At 41.1% G+C, this 12920-nt stretch overlaps 1 protein-coding gene across 3 annotated transcripts in view; it reads right to left on the bottom strand.

The window, feature by feature from the left end:
• The window catches only part of XPO6 (exportin 6), a 114872-nt gene that overhangs the window by 12534 nt on the left and 89418 nt on the right, over positions 1 to 12920 (bottom strand). For all 3 annotated transcript variants that reach the window (XM_036905702.2, XM_036905701.2, XM_057487082.1), the window contains 4 exons: positions 9752 to 9844; positions 6384 to 6528; positions 1528 to 1674; positions 423 to 612 (listed from right to left, as the gene is read on the bottom strand). In XM_036905702.2, coding sequence (XP_036761597.2) covers positions 423 to 612; positions 1528 to 1674; positions 6384 to 6528; positions 9752 to 9844 — 575 coding nt within the window. The remainder of the gene's footprint in view (positions 1 to 422; positions 613 to 1527; positions 1675 to 6383; positions 6529 to 9751; positions 9845 to 12920) is intronic.

A 12920-nucleotide genomic window follows, 5' to 3' on the forward strand; every position in this document is an offset into this window, starting at 1 on the left:
GTGAAGATACCAAGTTCTTCCTGAAATATTTGTACTAGGAGAAAAGTTAAAAAAGGTTCCAAAAGACAGTTCTTAAGTTCACTTTTTCCAAAAGTGTATAGAGGTGAACTTCTCTGACTGCTTAAAGAAGTTATCTGAAATGGATTAATAATCACTATAGGACCTTTTCAACCACAGAAGTCACCATCAGTAGTGCTTTAATAGATGTTTTTCTTATTTTTGACATTTTAAATAATCATGCATTCAGGAAATAAGTCCAACTGAGGTGTTCACTGAATTCCACAGCTACTCAGGATTCTACCACCTGTGTCTTACAACTGTGTGACTGACTACGGAGAGACAAGTATCTCACCTACCACAAAGGAAGAACAATGCCTGCCCTACCTACATCCCTAGTCTGTCCCTGCCTAGGGGACACTTACTGTCATCCAGCGGCATCTTCCTCTGTGGGGTGACAGCATGGGGTTTCAGGTTGCGATAGTCCTGGGAGAGTGCGGAGATGAGACTGGCATGATTGATGGAGCGCACAGGCCACTGCTGCTCATTCTCTAGGAGGTTTGGCCACGGAAGCAGCAGGACATTGGAGAGGGCTCGGCACACCAACACCTGTGCCTGGAAGAGACCCCCAAAGGCATCCATCAGAGGTTTAAGGACAATGAATGAACAGCAGAACGGCGGTGTCAGACACAGCCTTTGGCTCCCACAGCAAATGCTGAGCTCAGGCCTCCAGGTTCCTTTCTTATAACGTTGGCCTGGGGCTTTGTCCATCTCTAGGGCAATCCCAGGAGGAAAGAGCAGCTGAAACAAGAACACCAAGTCTGGGTCTAGCACACCCCAGGGCCAGCCTCAGTGGCCATTCCTGGTGCTGTCACTCCCTCTCTAATCTGGTGCCTGTAGCATCATAGAGGGGGAGAACACAGACACTGAAGACACCAAATCTAACTTGTCCCTCAGCTACTGCCTTCTGACACAGTCTGAGGAGCTAGCGGGCACAGGGCTGTTAAAGAGAATCTCTTACAATCCATGTGCTCTTCGCACCAGGTCAGAAGCAAGACACTCAAATCCCAGGTGCTCTTAAGGAACTGTTTTGACTCCCCTCTGCCCCACCCATTCTGTTTGTTTTTAAATTTCTAGCCTAAGTCTCCTGGAGGATTTTAAGAGAATACACTTGTCTGGAGAATTTCAATCCTGAGAAAACAAACATATAGCACCAACAAAAACAGACTTTTAAACCAAAAAGAATGCAAAAGAGGACTCTCACAACAGCCAAACTAGCGGCTTTCAAAGTAACCTCTGTGCCTACTATGAGAAGTTTTGTGTCTGTGTCGGCACACTGGCCATCTACACAGGGAAGGGCGCAACAAGAGCACTGAGGCTGTGTCACTGCCTTCCAGGAAGAAACCTGCCAATGTTGGTATGTCCTGTAAGCTCTGAGTGCAAAAAGACAGGCCAGACTCTTCTTCCTCAGTTTCCCAGAGTCCAAGCCCCATGGCTCTGGGGACCCCAAAGTAGGCTCTAGGGCATTACCTTATCAACAAGTCGCTGAGCAGAGGCATCAGTGATTCTGTTGAACACTTTCTGCACCGCGGGGATGCTGATCAGAAAGACAGGCCGCACAGTGGTGGCCAGTGAGACCAGTAAGTGGCACGCAGATAGCTGCAACTTGTCTTGGACCTGGAAAGGGAAGAGGACACATCAGCTCCTGTATCTCTGGTATTAGAAAACTTTTGGTATTGAGCCTGGTATTGGAAGAATTTTGATGATCCAGCCACAAGTTAAATAAGGTTCTTGGATGTTAAATTAGACCACTCAGGCTCTATCACAAAGAAGTTTTCCTATGATGATGCCCAGCAAGAAGACATCCTCTTCTTTGCTAAGTCCACAGCCACTGCCAACAAGCCAGAATCACCACATACAGTTCTTAGTTATTGGCATCTTTGAACTCAGTCACTTCTCAGCTCCAAAATCTCCAGTGGCTCCCTATCACCCCTTAAGTTACATGGCAAATTCCTGGGCATAGCATTCAAACAATTTGGGATTGTTCATCTCATTCCAACCAGGTCAAGATCGCTCTCTATACCCTGCCTTTCTGCACTCCATCAAGCATGCCAGGGCCTCCTGTTTCCTTCACCTCAATCTGCCAATCAAAAATGTGGTTCAAGTACCATCTGTGCTTTCCAAATCAGCAAGGAGATAACTCTTTATGTATAGGACCTCATGCTGATAAGACCATGGTGAAAATAGCACAACAAAGAGTCAGGGGCATGTAGAATTATTAGGAAAGAAATATAACTGTGATTTACTAGAACCACAAAATATCCCTAACCTTTAAACCTATAATCCCTCTTACTCCAAGAAAATTAGCTAAAAGCATAAAGCTACATTCATGAGTACATGCATTTCAGAATTATTTATAATGACTTTTTTTTTCAAATGCTGGCAACTTAAAAGTTCAGTAATGGCTAGGTAAATTATCAAACACCCACCTCATGGGATATCATAAATCAATTACAAATTCTAATTCTGAATACAACAAAAATTTACACAAAAACAATACACTATTCTGTTAAAAGCAGTATAGAGAGGGGAGAACCAAGATGGTGGCGTGAGTAGAGCAGCGGAAATCTCCTCCCAAAACCATATATATTTTTGAAAATACAACAAATACAACTATTCCTAAACGAGGGACCAGAAGACACAGGACAACAGCCAGACTACATCCACACCTGCAAGAACCCAGCACATCGCAAAGGGGGTAAGATACAAGCTGCAGCCCGGCGGGACCCAAGAGCCCCTCACTCCAGCTCCCGGCGGGAGGAGAGGAGTTGGAGCGGGTAGGGAGAGGGAGCCCAGGACTGCTACATACCCAGCCCCAGCCATCCGCACTGAGAACGCAGACACATAGTGTGTGAAGTGCTGGATACTAGGGAAACAGGGCAGTAAGACCTGTGAGTGGGTCCCCGCAGCCGGTGCACCCGGGACAAAGAAAAGTGAGTGCTTTTTGAAAGTCTTAAAGGGACAGGGACCCAACAGCTGGACGGAAGCGTCCTGGGACACTTAGCCCAGCAGCTGGAAATCCTAGGGAACTCCGGGCGCCCTAACCCCCTGGGCAGCAGCGCACCTTGGAGGCCCCTCATGGCGATAAACAGCCTCCCACCCATTCCCCCTCCGACATGGCTACGCCATACTGGAGAAGCAGCCTGAGGCTGGCCATGCCTACAGCAACCACAGAGCTCCACAGCGGCCGGCCAAGAATTAAAAACCCCGCCTGCACACAGCTACCCAGCACAAGCCGCTAGGGGTCGCTGTTCTCCCAGGAGAGGAAGGCCACAAACCAGCAAGAAGGGACTTTCTCTTAGCCAACACACACGCCAGCTCCCCACAAATACCTCTATCGCCATGAAAAGGCAGAAGAATTTGATACAGACCTCACAGAGGCAAACCCTGAGAAGGAGATAGACCTAACCAATCTCCCTGAAAAAGAACTAAAAATAAAGCTCATACCATGCTGATGGAGCTGCAGAGAAATACGCAAGAGCGAAGGGATGATGTCTGGAAGGACATTACAGAAATGAAACAATCTCTGGAAGGATTTATAAGCAGAATGAATAAGATGCAAGAGGCCACTGATGGAATAGAAACCAGAGAACAGGAACGCATAGAAGCTGATGCAGAGAGAGATAAAAGGATCTCCAGGAATGAAACAATATTAAGAGAACTGTGTGACCAATCCAAACGGAACAATATCCACATTATAGGGGTACCAGAAGAAGAAGAGAGAGAAAAAGGGATAGAAAGGATCTTTGAAGAAATAATTGCTGAAAACTTCCCCAAACTGGGGAACAAAATAATCGATCAGACCACGGAAGTGCACAGAACCCCCAACAGAAGGGACCCAAGGAGGACAACACCAAGACACATAATAATTAAAATGACAAAGATCAAGGACAAGGACAGAGTTTTAAAGGCAGCTAGAGAGAGGAAAAAGGTCACCTACAAAGGAAAACCCATCAGGCTATCATCAGACTTCTCAACAGAAACCTTACAGGCCAGAAGAGAATGGCATGATATATTTAATGCAATGAAACAGAAGGGCCTTGAACCAAGACTACTGTATCCAGCACGATTATCATTTAAATGTGAAGGAGGGATTAAACAATTTCCAGACAAGCAAAAGTTGAGGGAATTTGCCTCCCACAAACCACCTCTACAGGGTATTTTAGAGGGACTGCTCCAGATGGAAGCACTCCCAAGGCTAAATAGATGTCACCAGAGAAAATAAAATCACAGCAAAGAAAGCAGACCAACCAAATACTAACTAAAGACAAAAAATAAAATCAACTACCCACAAAAGCAGTTAAAGGAAACACAAAAGAGCACAGAATAAAACAACCAACATATAAAGAATGGAGGGGGAGAAATAAGAAGGGAGAAAAATAAAGAATCATCAGACAGTGTTTAAAATAGCGCAATAAGCGAGTTAAGCTAGACAGTAAGACACTAAAGAAGATAACCTTGAACCTTTGGTAACCACGAATCTAAAGCCTGAAATGGCAATAAGTACATATCTTTCAATAATCACCCTAAATGTAAATGGACTGAATGCACCAATCAAAAGACACAGAGTAACAGAATGGATAAAAAAGAAAGACCCATCTATATGCTGCTTACAAGAGACTCACCTCAAACCCAAAGACATGCACAGACTAAAAGCCAAGGGATGGAAAAAGATATTTCATGCAAACAACAGGGAGAAAAAAGCAGGTGTTGCAGTAGAATCAGACAAAATAGACCTCAAAACAAAGAAAGTAACAAAAGATGAAGAAGGACATTACATAATGATAAAGGGCTCAGTCCAACAAGAGTATATAACCATTATAAATATATATGCACCCAACACAGGAGCACCAACATATGTGAAACAAATACTAACAGAATTAAAGGAGGAAAGAGAATGCAATGCATTCATTTTAGGAAACTTCAACATGCCATTCACTCCAAAGGATAGATCCACCGGGCAGAAAATAAGTAAGGACACAGAGGCACTGAACAACACACTAGAACAGATGGACCTAATGACATCTATAGAACTCTACATCCCAAAACCACTATTTACAATAGCCAAGAAATGGAAGCAACCTAAGTGTCCATCAGTAGATGAATGGATAAAGAAGATGTGGTACACATACACAATGGATTATTATTCAGCCATAAGAAGAAAACAAATCCTACCATTTGCAACAACATGGATGGAGCTAGAGGGTATAAATAAGCCAGGCGGAGAAAGACAAACACCAAATGATTTCACGCATATGTGGAGTATAGGAACAAAGAAAGACTGAAGGAACAAAACAGCAGCAGAATCACAGAGCCTAAGAATGGACTAACAGTTACCAAAGGGAAAGGGACTGGGGATAATGGGAGGGAAGGGAGGGATAAGGGTGGGGAACAAGAAAGGGGGTATTACGATTAGCATGTATAATGTGGGGTGGGGGCATGGGAAGGGCTGTGCAACACAGAGAAGACAAGTAGTGATTCTACAGCATCTTACTATGCTGATGGACAGTACTGTAATGGGGTTTGTGGGGGGGACTTGGTGAAGGGGGGACCCTAGTAAACATAATGTTCTTCATGTAATTGTAGATTAATGACAATCAATCAATCAATAGCAGTATAGAATGCCATGAATGATGAAAACTATAAAAAGAAAAAAAAAAAAAAAAAAAAGGAAGGAGGAGGAATACTTATATGCCCCAGTAATACAAATTGGTAGTCTTCTTGAAGGACAGTTTAATGGAATCTATCAGAATTTAGAAGGATACAACCTTCGACCCAGCAATTCCACTTCCAAGAACCCACCCTTCAAGGGCATACATACATCCTTGAATTTTCATCAATAGGAAAATTACAATACATTTCCACTACAGAACAGCACTGGCCAATGTGGTAAACTAAAGTTGCTCTACACATGTCAAGGTCTCCAAGTCATTCTGTTAAGCAAAAGAAGATATCCCTCCAGCTAGCTACAAAGGGCTACTTTATGTGAAAACAGAAAAATGTCTGAAAGACAGACAACGAACTGCTGATGGTGCTTACCTTGGAAAAGAAACTGTTTGGAGGAAGGGATTAAAGAGTACCGTAACTTTTTAGTCTGTGCATTTCAATAATATTTTACTTTTTCATAATCAGCATACACTCATGTGGAACAGAGAACTAAAAAAATTATGTGGACTAACAAGGAATATGAAATAACCCACAGCTCTATCACGGTGGTAAGAATTGGGGGTCTAATGCTATGTACTATTTTGATTTTACAATCAGTGGCTATATGGATAGAAGGACAGAGAGTTAGATGAAAGGTGTAGCCTTCACTGTTTCAAGACCTTGGTGCTGATTAGAGGTGTGACTGCATCCATGGTAGTGGAGATGAGCGTAACAAACTGCTGGGTGTTCTGCCGGTGAGCCTCACTGCAGTACTGTGCTAGCCAGTGAGAGTAAGCCTGCAGAGCTGCCAGGGACTGAGCATGCCTGCGAAAAGGAGAGAAGACACAATTTTCAAGGTTAAGGTCAAATATGTTAGCATTAAACTTGTTTCCCATAGGAGGTAAGAATTCCATCCATTACATTTACTGTTCCAGGACATGTGCAACAGCATGGAAATCATTTACTTGCTCATGTTAGGTCCTAAAAATTAAAACACATCTAAATATTGTCATAAATGCCTAGAACACAGAATACAGTTAGTACGTGTCTATCTGCTCTTACTCAATCTTTCCGTGACACGTGAGTTCACTTGAGAGAGTGGTAAACAAAAAAACAGTATCAAAGAACTTAAGTGATAATGGGTTGACTTCGGAACTAGAAAAAGGGTGTGGAAAACTACCAGGTATTGTAACTTCATAAATAAACTCTGATATAAGATTCTCAAGTCTAAGCTTCCATCACAACATACATTATATCTGGCTAGAGCATAACTCGTGAAATGTCAAAGACTCTGTTTGATTCCTGCCAATTTTGTACTGCATCATACAAGCAAAAAAATATAGATCATAAAAGTTCACAATTCATCAAAGATGCTAAATAATAAATCTTAAAGTGAAGCAATTACCTCAGAGCTTAAAAACACTATATCTTCTAATAAATGTAATTTCTCCCTTTTCTGATATAATTAGTTATCTGTGGGGTGATACATAAATTTCCTGTTCTCTTTAGATATACTGTAAATATACAGGTATGGTTTGGGCACCCACTGAGGATTCTTGCCTAAATCATTATTACATTGGTGGCTACAAACTCATGATTTTTCTAATTCTATTTTTCCTTTTATGTTTACTAGCTGGCATCTTTCTGTACAAAAGTTTTTCCTCCCCCATCTTTTTTTTATCATATGGATGTACAGATTCTTCAAATCCAACCTGTTATAAGCTATTATCAACCTTATTCTTTCCTGTGATCAAATTGTCAGGTCTGACCACTGAAAACCCTTTGACATAGCCACTGTGTCCTTTTCTTATATTCCCAACGTTCATTGAGCACTTCCTTCCTTACTGACACACAAGATTCTCCAGGATCACCATGCTTGGAGCGCTTCTCCAAGGAGCTTTAATTCATTTTAGTGGACAATATCTTTTAGAAACTAAGAGCCTGGGCATTAGGGGCAGCATTACTACTGGGATGTCACTGCCTCTAGGACCTTTCAGTGGACAGAAAGAGGATACAGGCAGATACCACTTTATAAATCAATCTTAGCATCAGTGATCATAGGGCAAACTGACTGACCTCTAGGGCCTCCAGATAAGATGCAAGAGGACAGAAACACCACCACCTATGTAATATTCTTACTAAAAAAGTTTAACCTCAATCTAATACAGCAGAGAAACACCTAGACAAATTCAGATTTTTAAGATACTCCTTAAGTTAAAGTTTGATCTTGAAAAAGTCAGTCTCTCTTCTCCCTTCCGCCCCCAACTCCGGCCCAACAGGGAAATGGTCTAGATTATAGGAGATAAATAAAATGTTTGATTCATGATTAATTAGACCTTGGATCCAAAAATAAAGAGAGATATAAACATTCCTGGGACAACTGGGGAAATATGACCATGGAGGGAAAAAAAATACACACGTGTGTGTGCGCGCACACACACACATACACTCTTAAAAATATTAGACAATATTACTGTATGCATGGAAGTTTTTGAGTATTGATAATGGTATTATTACTTAGGAGAATGACCTTGTTCCTAGGACATACATGCTGAAGGATTTATAGGTGAAATGACTAACATGCGGTCTACAATTTACTTCCAAATAGTTCAAATTTAAAAAAGTATGTGTATGCACATGTCCAGAGAAAGCACAAGAAACCAAAGTCAATCTGGCAAAATAGAATCAGTGAATCTAGTGTGAGAGTATTAAGTTGTTCATTCTATTTTTCCCTTTTTCTATCCATCTGAACTTTTCCAGAATAAGAAGTTAGGTAAGAAAAAGTACTAAGTACCTTACAGTAAGAAAATACAGATACTGGGAGTTTGAAATTCATGGTGACCAAGCAGTTATTTTGTGTTTTATATTTAGAATTCATTGATCAATTTACCCTTTAAAGTTCTGAATACCAAAAGCAAGGAGGAAGGACATTAAAGTCTGCCCCTGGGATTTAAGAATTTCAGTCAATCTAGAGTACCTTGAGGCTGAAGGAAAGGGCTCTAAAACTTCCTGAAATTGTGTGCAGAGTGTTGTGTTTATGAGCAAATAATCATCTTTCTCAGGAGAAGAATAACAGCTTTCTCTAAATTCTCAAAAATGGAAAGCATTATTAAAAAAAATTTTAACTACCATAATATATAAAACTATAATCATTTATCTAATTTATAGCTCAAGAATGCTCTAGAACAGGGGTCAGCCTTTTCTGCAAAAATCAGAGTGTAAATATTTTAGGTTCTGCAGGCCATACTGTCTGTCACAAGTATTCAATTCTGCTGCTGCTATGCAAAAGCAGCCACAGACAATATGTAAATGAATGGGAATGGCTGTGTTCCAGTAAAACTTTATTTACAAAAGCTAGCAGTGGCCTGGATCGGGTACAGGCCAGTTTGCCAACCCCTGCTCTAGTCCATAGGAAGCCAGCTGTCTGGGCAGTGTTATCTCTGGGATGTGGCCCTATCTCCAGTCCTCGTTTCTCTATCCCTTCCATATGTCACTTTCCTCATGGCTTCCCAGTGTCTATATAAAGTTTCCCAAAGTGTGGTCCCTGGATGTCCTAATTCAGAAATACCTGAAGTTCTTGGTTAATATGCAAATACCCTGGCCTTATGCCATCATGCTGTAATCAGAACCCCTATGGTAATTCTTCCGTACCCTATAGTTTCAGTCACTGGTCTACAGGATAAGACTCATGGCATTCAAGGTGTTTCCACTTTAGTCCCAATACGCCTACCAGCCTCATCTCCCACCAAACTGCTCACCAGCTCCCCACAGTGACTCTGTCTTGGCTTGTGCTATTTTCCCCTCTGAACTGCCTACTCCATACAACCTCGGCTCTCAGCTCTCCTCTGCCTAATGAAGCCCACTTATTCTAACCACCTCTGCCCCTAGACATACATACAATCAAACTTTCGTTCGTTCTAGGTTTGGAGACAAGAGGTTTTTTCCTCTTCATGGCAGCCACTATGGTTCCTTTTTATCTATAAATGGATTTGGTGCTGGAATACAAGGTCTTTCCTAAGAACACAAAAACATTTAACTCTATACTTACACATCAATGAGATCAGGTTTCAGTACTGATGGCACAGCAGTTTCAATGTTGTACAATTTTATCTGCGATCCATACAGAGTGACTTTGACCAACCTGTTGACAAGAAAGCAGGCAATAAAAACATTCAGCTTATGGATAAAGATGACACAATGAAAAAGGTGCCAACAAAGATCCTGAGGACAAACTTTTTTCCATACAAAAAAGAATCAAGACCAGGCCTTCAATTTCATCCCAAATATAAAATCTGGGATGCACATAAAGATTTATATACAAAGGTACCAACCAAAGCATTATTTACAATGTCAAAAGTTTTTTAAACACTATATCCAACAGAGATAACATGATGTAATACAATGATACAACAAAGACAATTAGGATGAAAGATTTTATACATATTTTACAATTTAAAAATTGGGAAAAAGTAAATATTTCAGGTAGATAGATGTATGTTGAAGAAAATTAGCAAAGTGTTCACTAAAAAATATAACTGATGGGTATATGGGGTATTTCCTGTATCATTTTTTAATTTCTCTGAAGATTGAAAATTTTCATGATAAAATGGAGACGGTGGGGGCAAAAGTTTCTAGAATAGGTTGAGGTGTTTTTAACATCAAGCACAATTCTTTCAAAAGAAGCTTGCTGATGCTGCACTCACTGGGTGCCCAAGATTCACTATATACAAATGAGCATTAAACAGAGTAACTAATAGGCAGCTCTACTGGAAATGAAAAATGCCTCTTCTGTTAGAGACAGACATTCCTTTTGGAATAAAGGGAAAGGAATCTGGAGATCTGTATAAGTTCTCCCTGTAAGGAAAACTGGGGGCAGGTCTGAGATGGATGAAGGGAAGACAGAGTGTGTTTTTCTCCCGCAATCCAATAGTGCAGAAATTCTCAAACTTCACTGGGCATAAGAATCAACAGGGACTTGTTACAAATGCAGACTCCCAGGTCCCACTCCACAGATCAAGTCTGCACTTGTGAGGAAAGATAAAGAAATGTGCATCTTTGAAAGTATCCAGAGGACTCTGATGCATGTGGATCATACTCTGAAAAATGTTTCTCTGATGAGGGGAGAAAGCAGGACATTATTAGAAAACCACCAGCTTGAGCCACAATTTGTTCAGGATTGAGAAGCCGTCAGAAAGGGGCATTTCCTGTCAGTCAAGACAGTGAAGGCAAAAGAGCCAAGGGTTCTCAGTCTGAAGTCCGAGAAGGGGAGAGGGGTTGAGACCGGCCACTGGACATCAAAACAGTTACCATCAGTAAGCAATATACCAAAAATGCACCTGGTGTTTAATTCTTTATACTGCTCTACATTCTTTATATTCATACAGTAAGTGTACACTTAAGTGGGTTTAAATATATTCAAAATATGCTACCATCACCACCATCCATCTCCATTATTTTTTCATCCTGTAAAACTGAAACTGTATATCCATTAAATAGTAACTCTCCATACTCCTTCCCTCTAGGCCCCAGTAACCACCACTCTACTTTCCCAGACTGTGACTAAGGGCCTCAAGTAAGCGGAATCATTAGTACCTGATTTTACATTTTTTCACATTCTACAGCATTCCTTAATGCTGGAATGCTGTTCTACATTATAAACAGAGTTCCAAATGTGTCTTTTAATATCATTATGTTTAGCAGTTTTAGTATCAGGTTTTTTCATGTAATCTACAAGTGAAAACATTGCTAATCACACTGGCTAGTAAGATCACACAGGCTTAACAAGGAGCCTTCTCTCACATTTCATTCTAAATGAACACAAAACAGCAAGGCAGCTTTAAGTACAGAGCCTACAAAGCTACACAGTGCAGAAAGATGTACATATAAGGACCTATAAAACAATAAGTCAGCATTCCTCATCAATCATCACACTATGGAGAGATGTATTGCTTAAGTATTATATTTTAAAATGTGAATTTCAGACAGAAAGACATGTTCTATCCCTGCTAGCCATCATCGTAAACAGGCCTAGTGCAAGAAAAAGAGGAACAAGGACTCTGGAAGTAGAAACTCAGTGGTTTGGAAAAGGCACAGCACTTGGACTCAGGAAACTGCTTTAAGTCCATGCAGTCCCTCTCAGGAACTGTGTGACCTGAAGCAAGGCACTCACCACTTCTGGGCCACAGTTTACGCACAGATACAATACAAAACTGTCCCTCACAGTATAGAATGACAAGGAATGTACAAAACCACTTTGAAAGTTTCCTACTGCTGTATGCTGCTTTTTAACAATATTAACCTGGCTTTTAAAGATTTAAAATTCTTAGTTATCTCTGCTTTTAAGCTAAGAGTAGCAGTTTAAAGAAAAATCTGGTTTGCAAAAGTGACTAGGCTTGGGACTTCTTTTCCCCGTCAGTATGTTACCAATGAAATAGCTACTGGGACAATTAAAGCATCAAACATCTGAACTTTGGGCTGGACGTATCTACCCAGTTTCAATCTAGTCAATTCACTGGTTACCTTGAAATGATCTGAACCTCCTACCACCTGTATTTTAAGCACATGACTTTTTAAAAGTATGAGTTTATAAGGGGAAGGGGGAGGTGTGGGTAGTATGAAATGGCTCTCAACAAATGCAGCTTGTAAACCCTATGAGGGACCCAGGGGGAAGAAGTAATTAAAGGAGTTTGGTGGTGCAAAGGTTGGGAACCATCTCTCAGGTCAGGCTTAGAGGCTTCTGGCTTTAACTCCTTAGGATCCTAACAGGACTGGAAAAACCAGTCCTTTTACATATAGGGATGGAAAAAGTCCCACCTCTGACATCTGGCTGCCTACTTGGATAGCACTTGCTGACTACCTGTTTGTCCTTTTATTATAATAGGGCTTTCCTAATGTGTCTTCACCCTAATGAGCAAGGAGTAACACTGATCCCACCTGGTTTCTTCTGAGGTTAATCCTGTCTTTCTATCCTTATACAAGATCTTCAATGAAATAACAGCTTACCTCTATTATTTGCTATATGCTAGGCACTGTGCTAAGTGCCTTAGCTCATTTCATTCTTCACTATCTTCACTCCATTGTACAGAGGAGGGACCTGCAGTTCAGGAGGCTAAGTGATGGTTCACATTGTATGTGACAGAGCCTCCACAGACCCAGTGCCAGAGCAGAAGTTATGTGTGACAACATGCTGCCCCTTACAAGCAGGTACAACTGAGCTC

The sequence above is a fragment of the Manis pentadactyla genome, chromosome 10 (assembly GCF_030020395.1).
Source record: "Manis pentadactyla isolate mManPen7 chromosome 10, mManPen7.hap1, whole genome shotgun sequence".
Lineage (NCBI taxonomy): Eukaryota > Metazoa > Chordata > Mammalia > Pholidota > Manidae > Manis > Manis pentadactyla.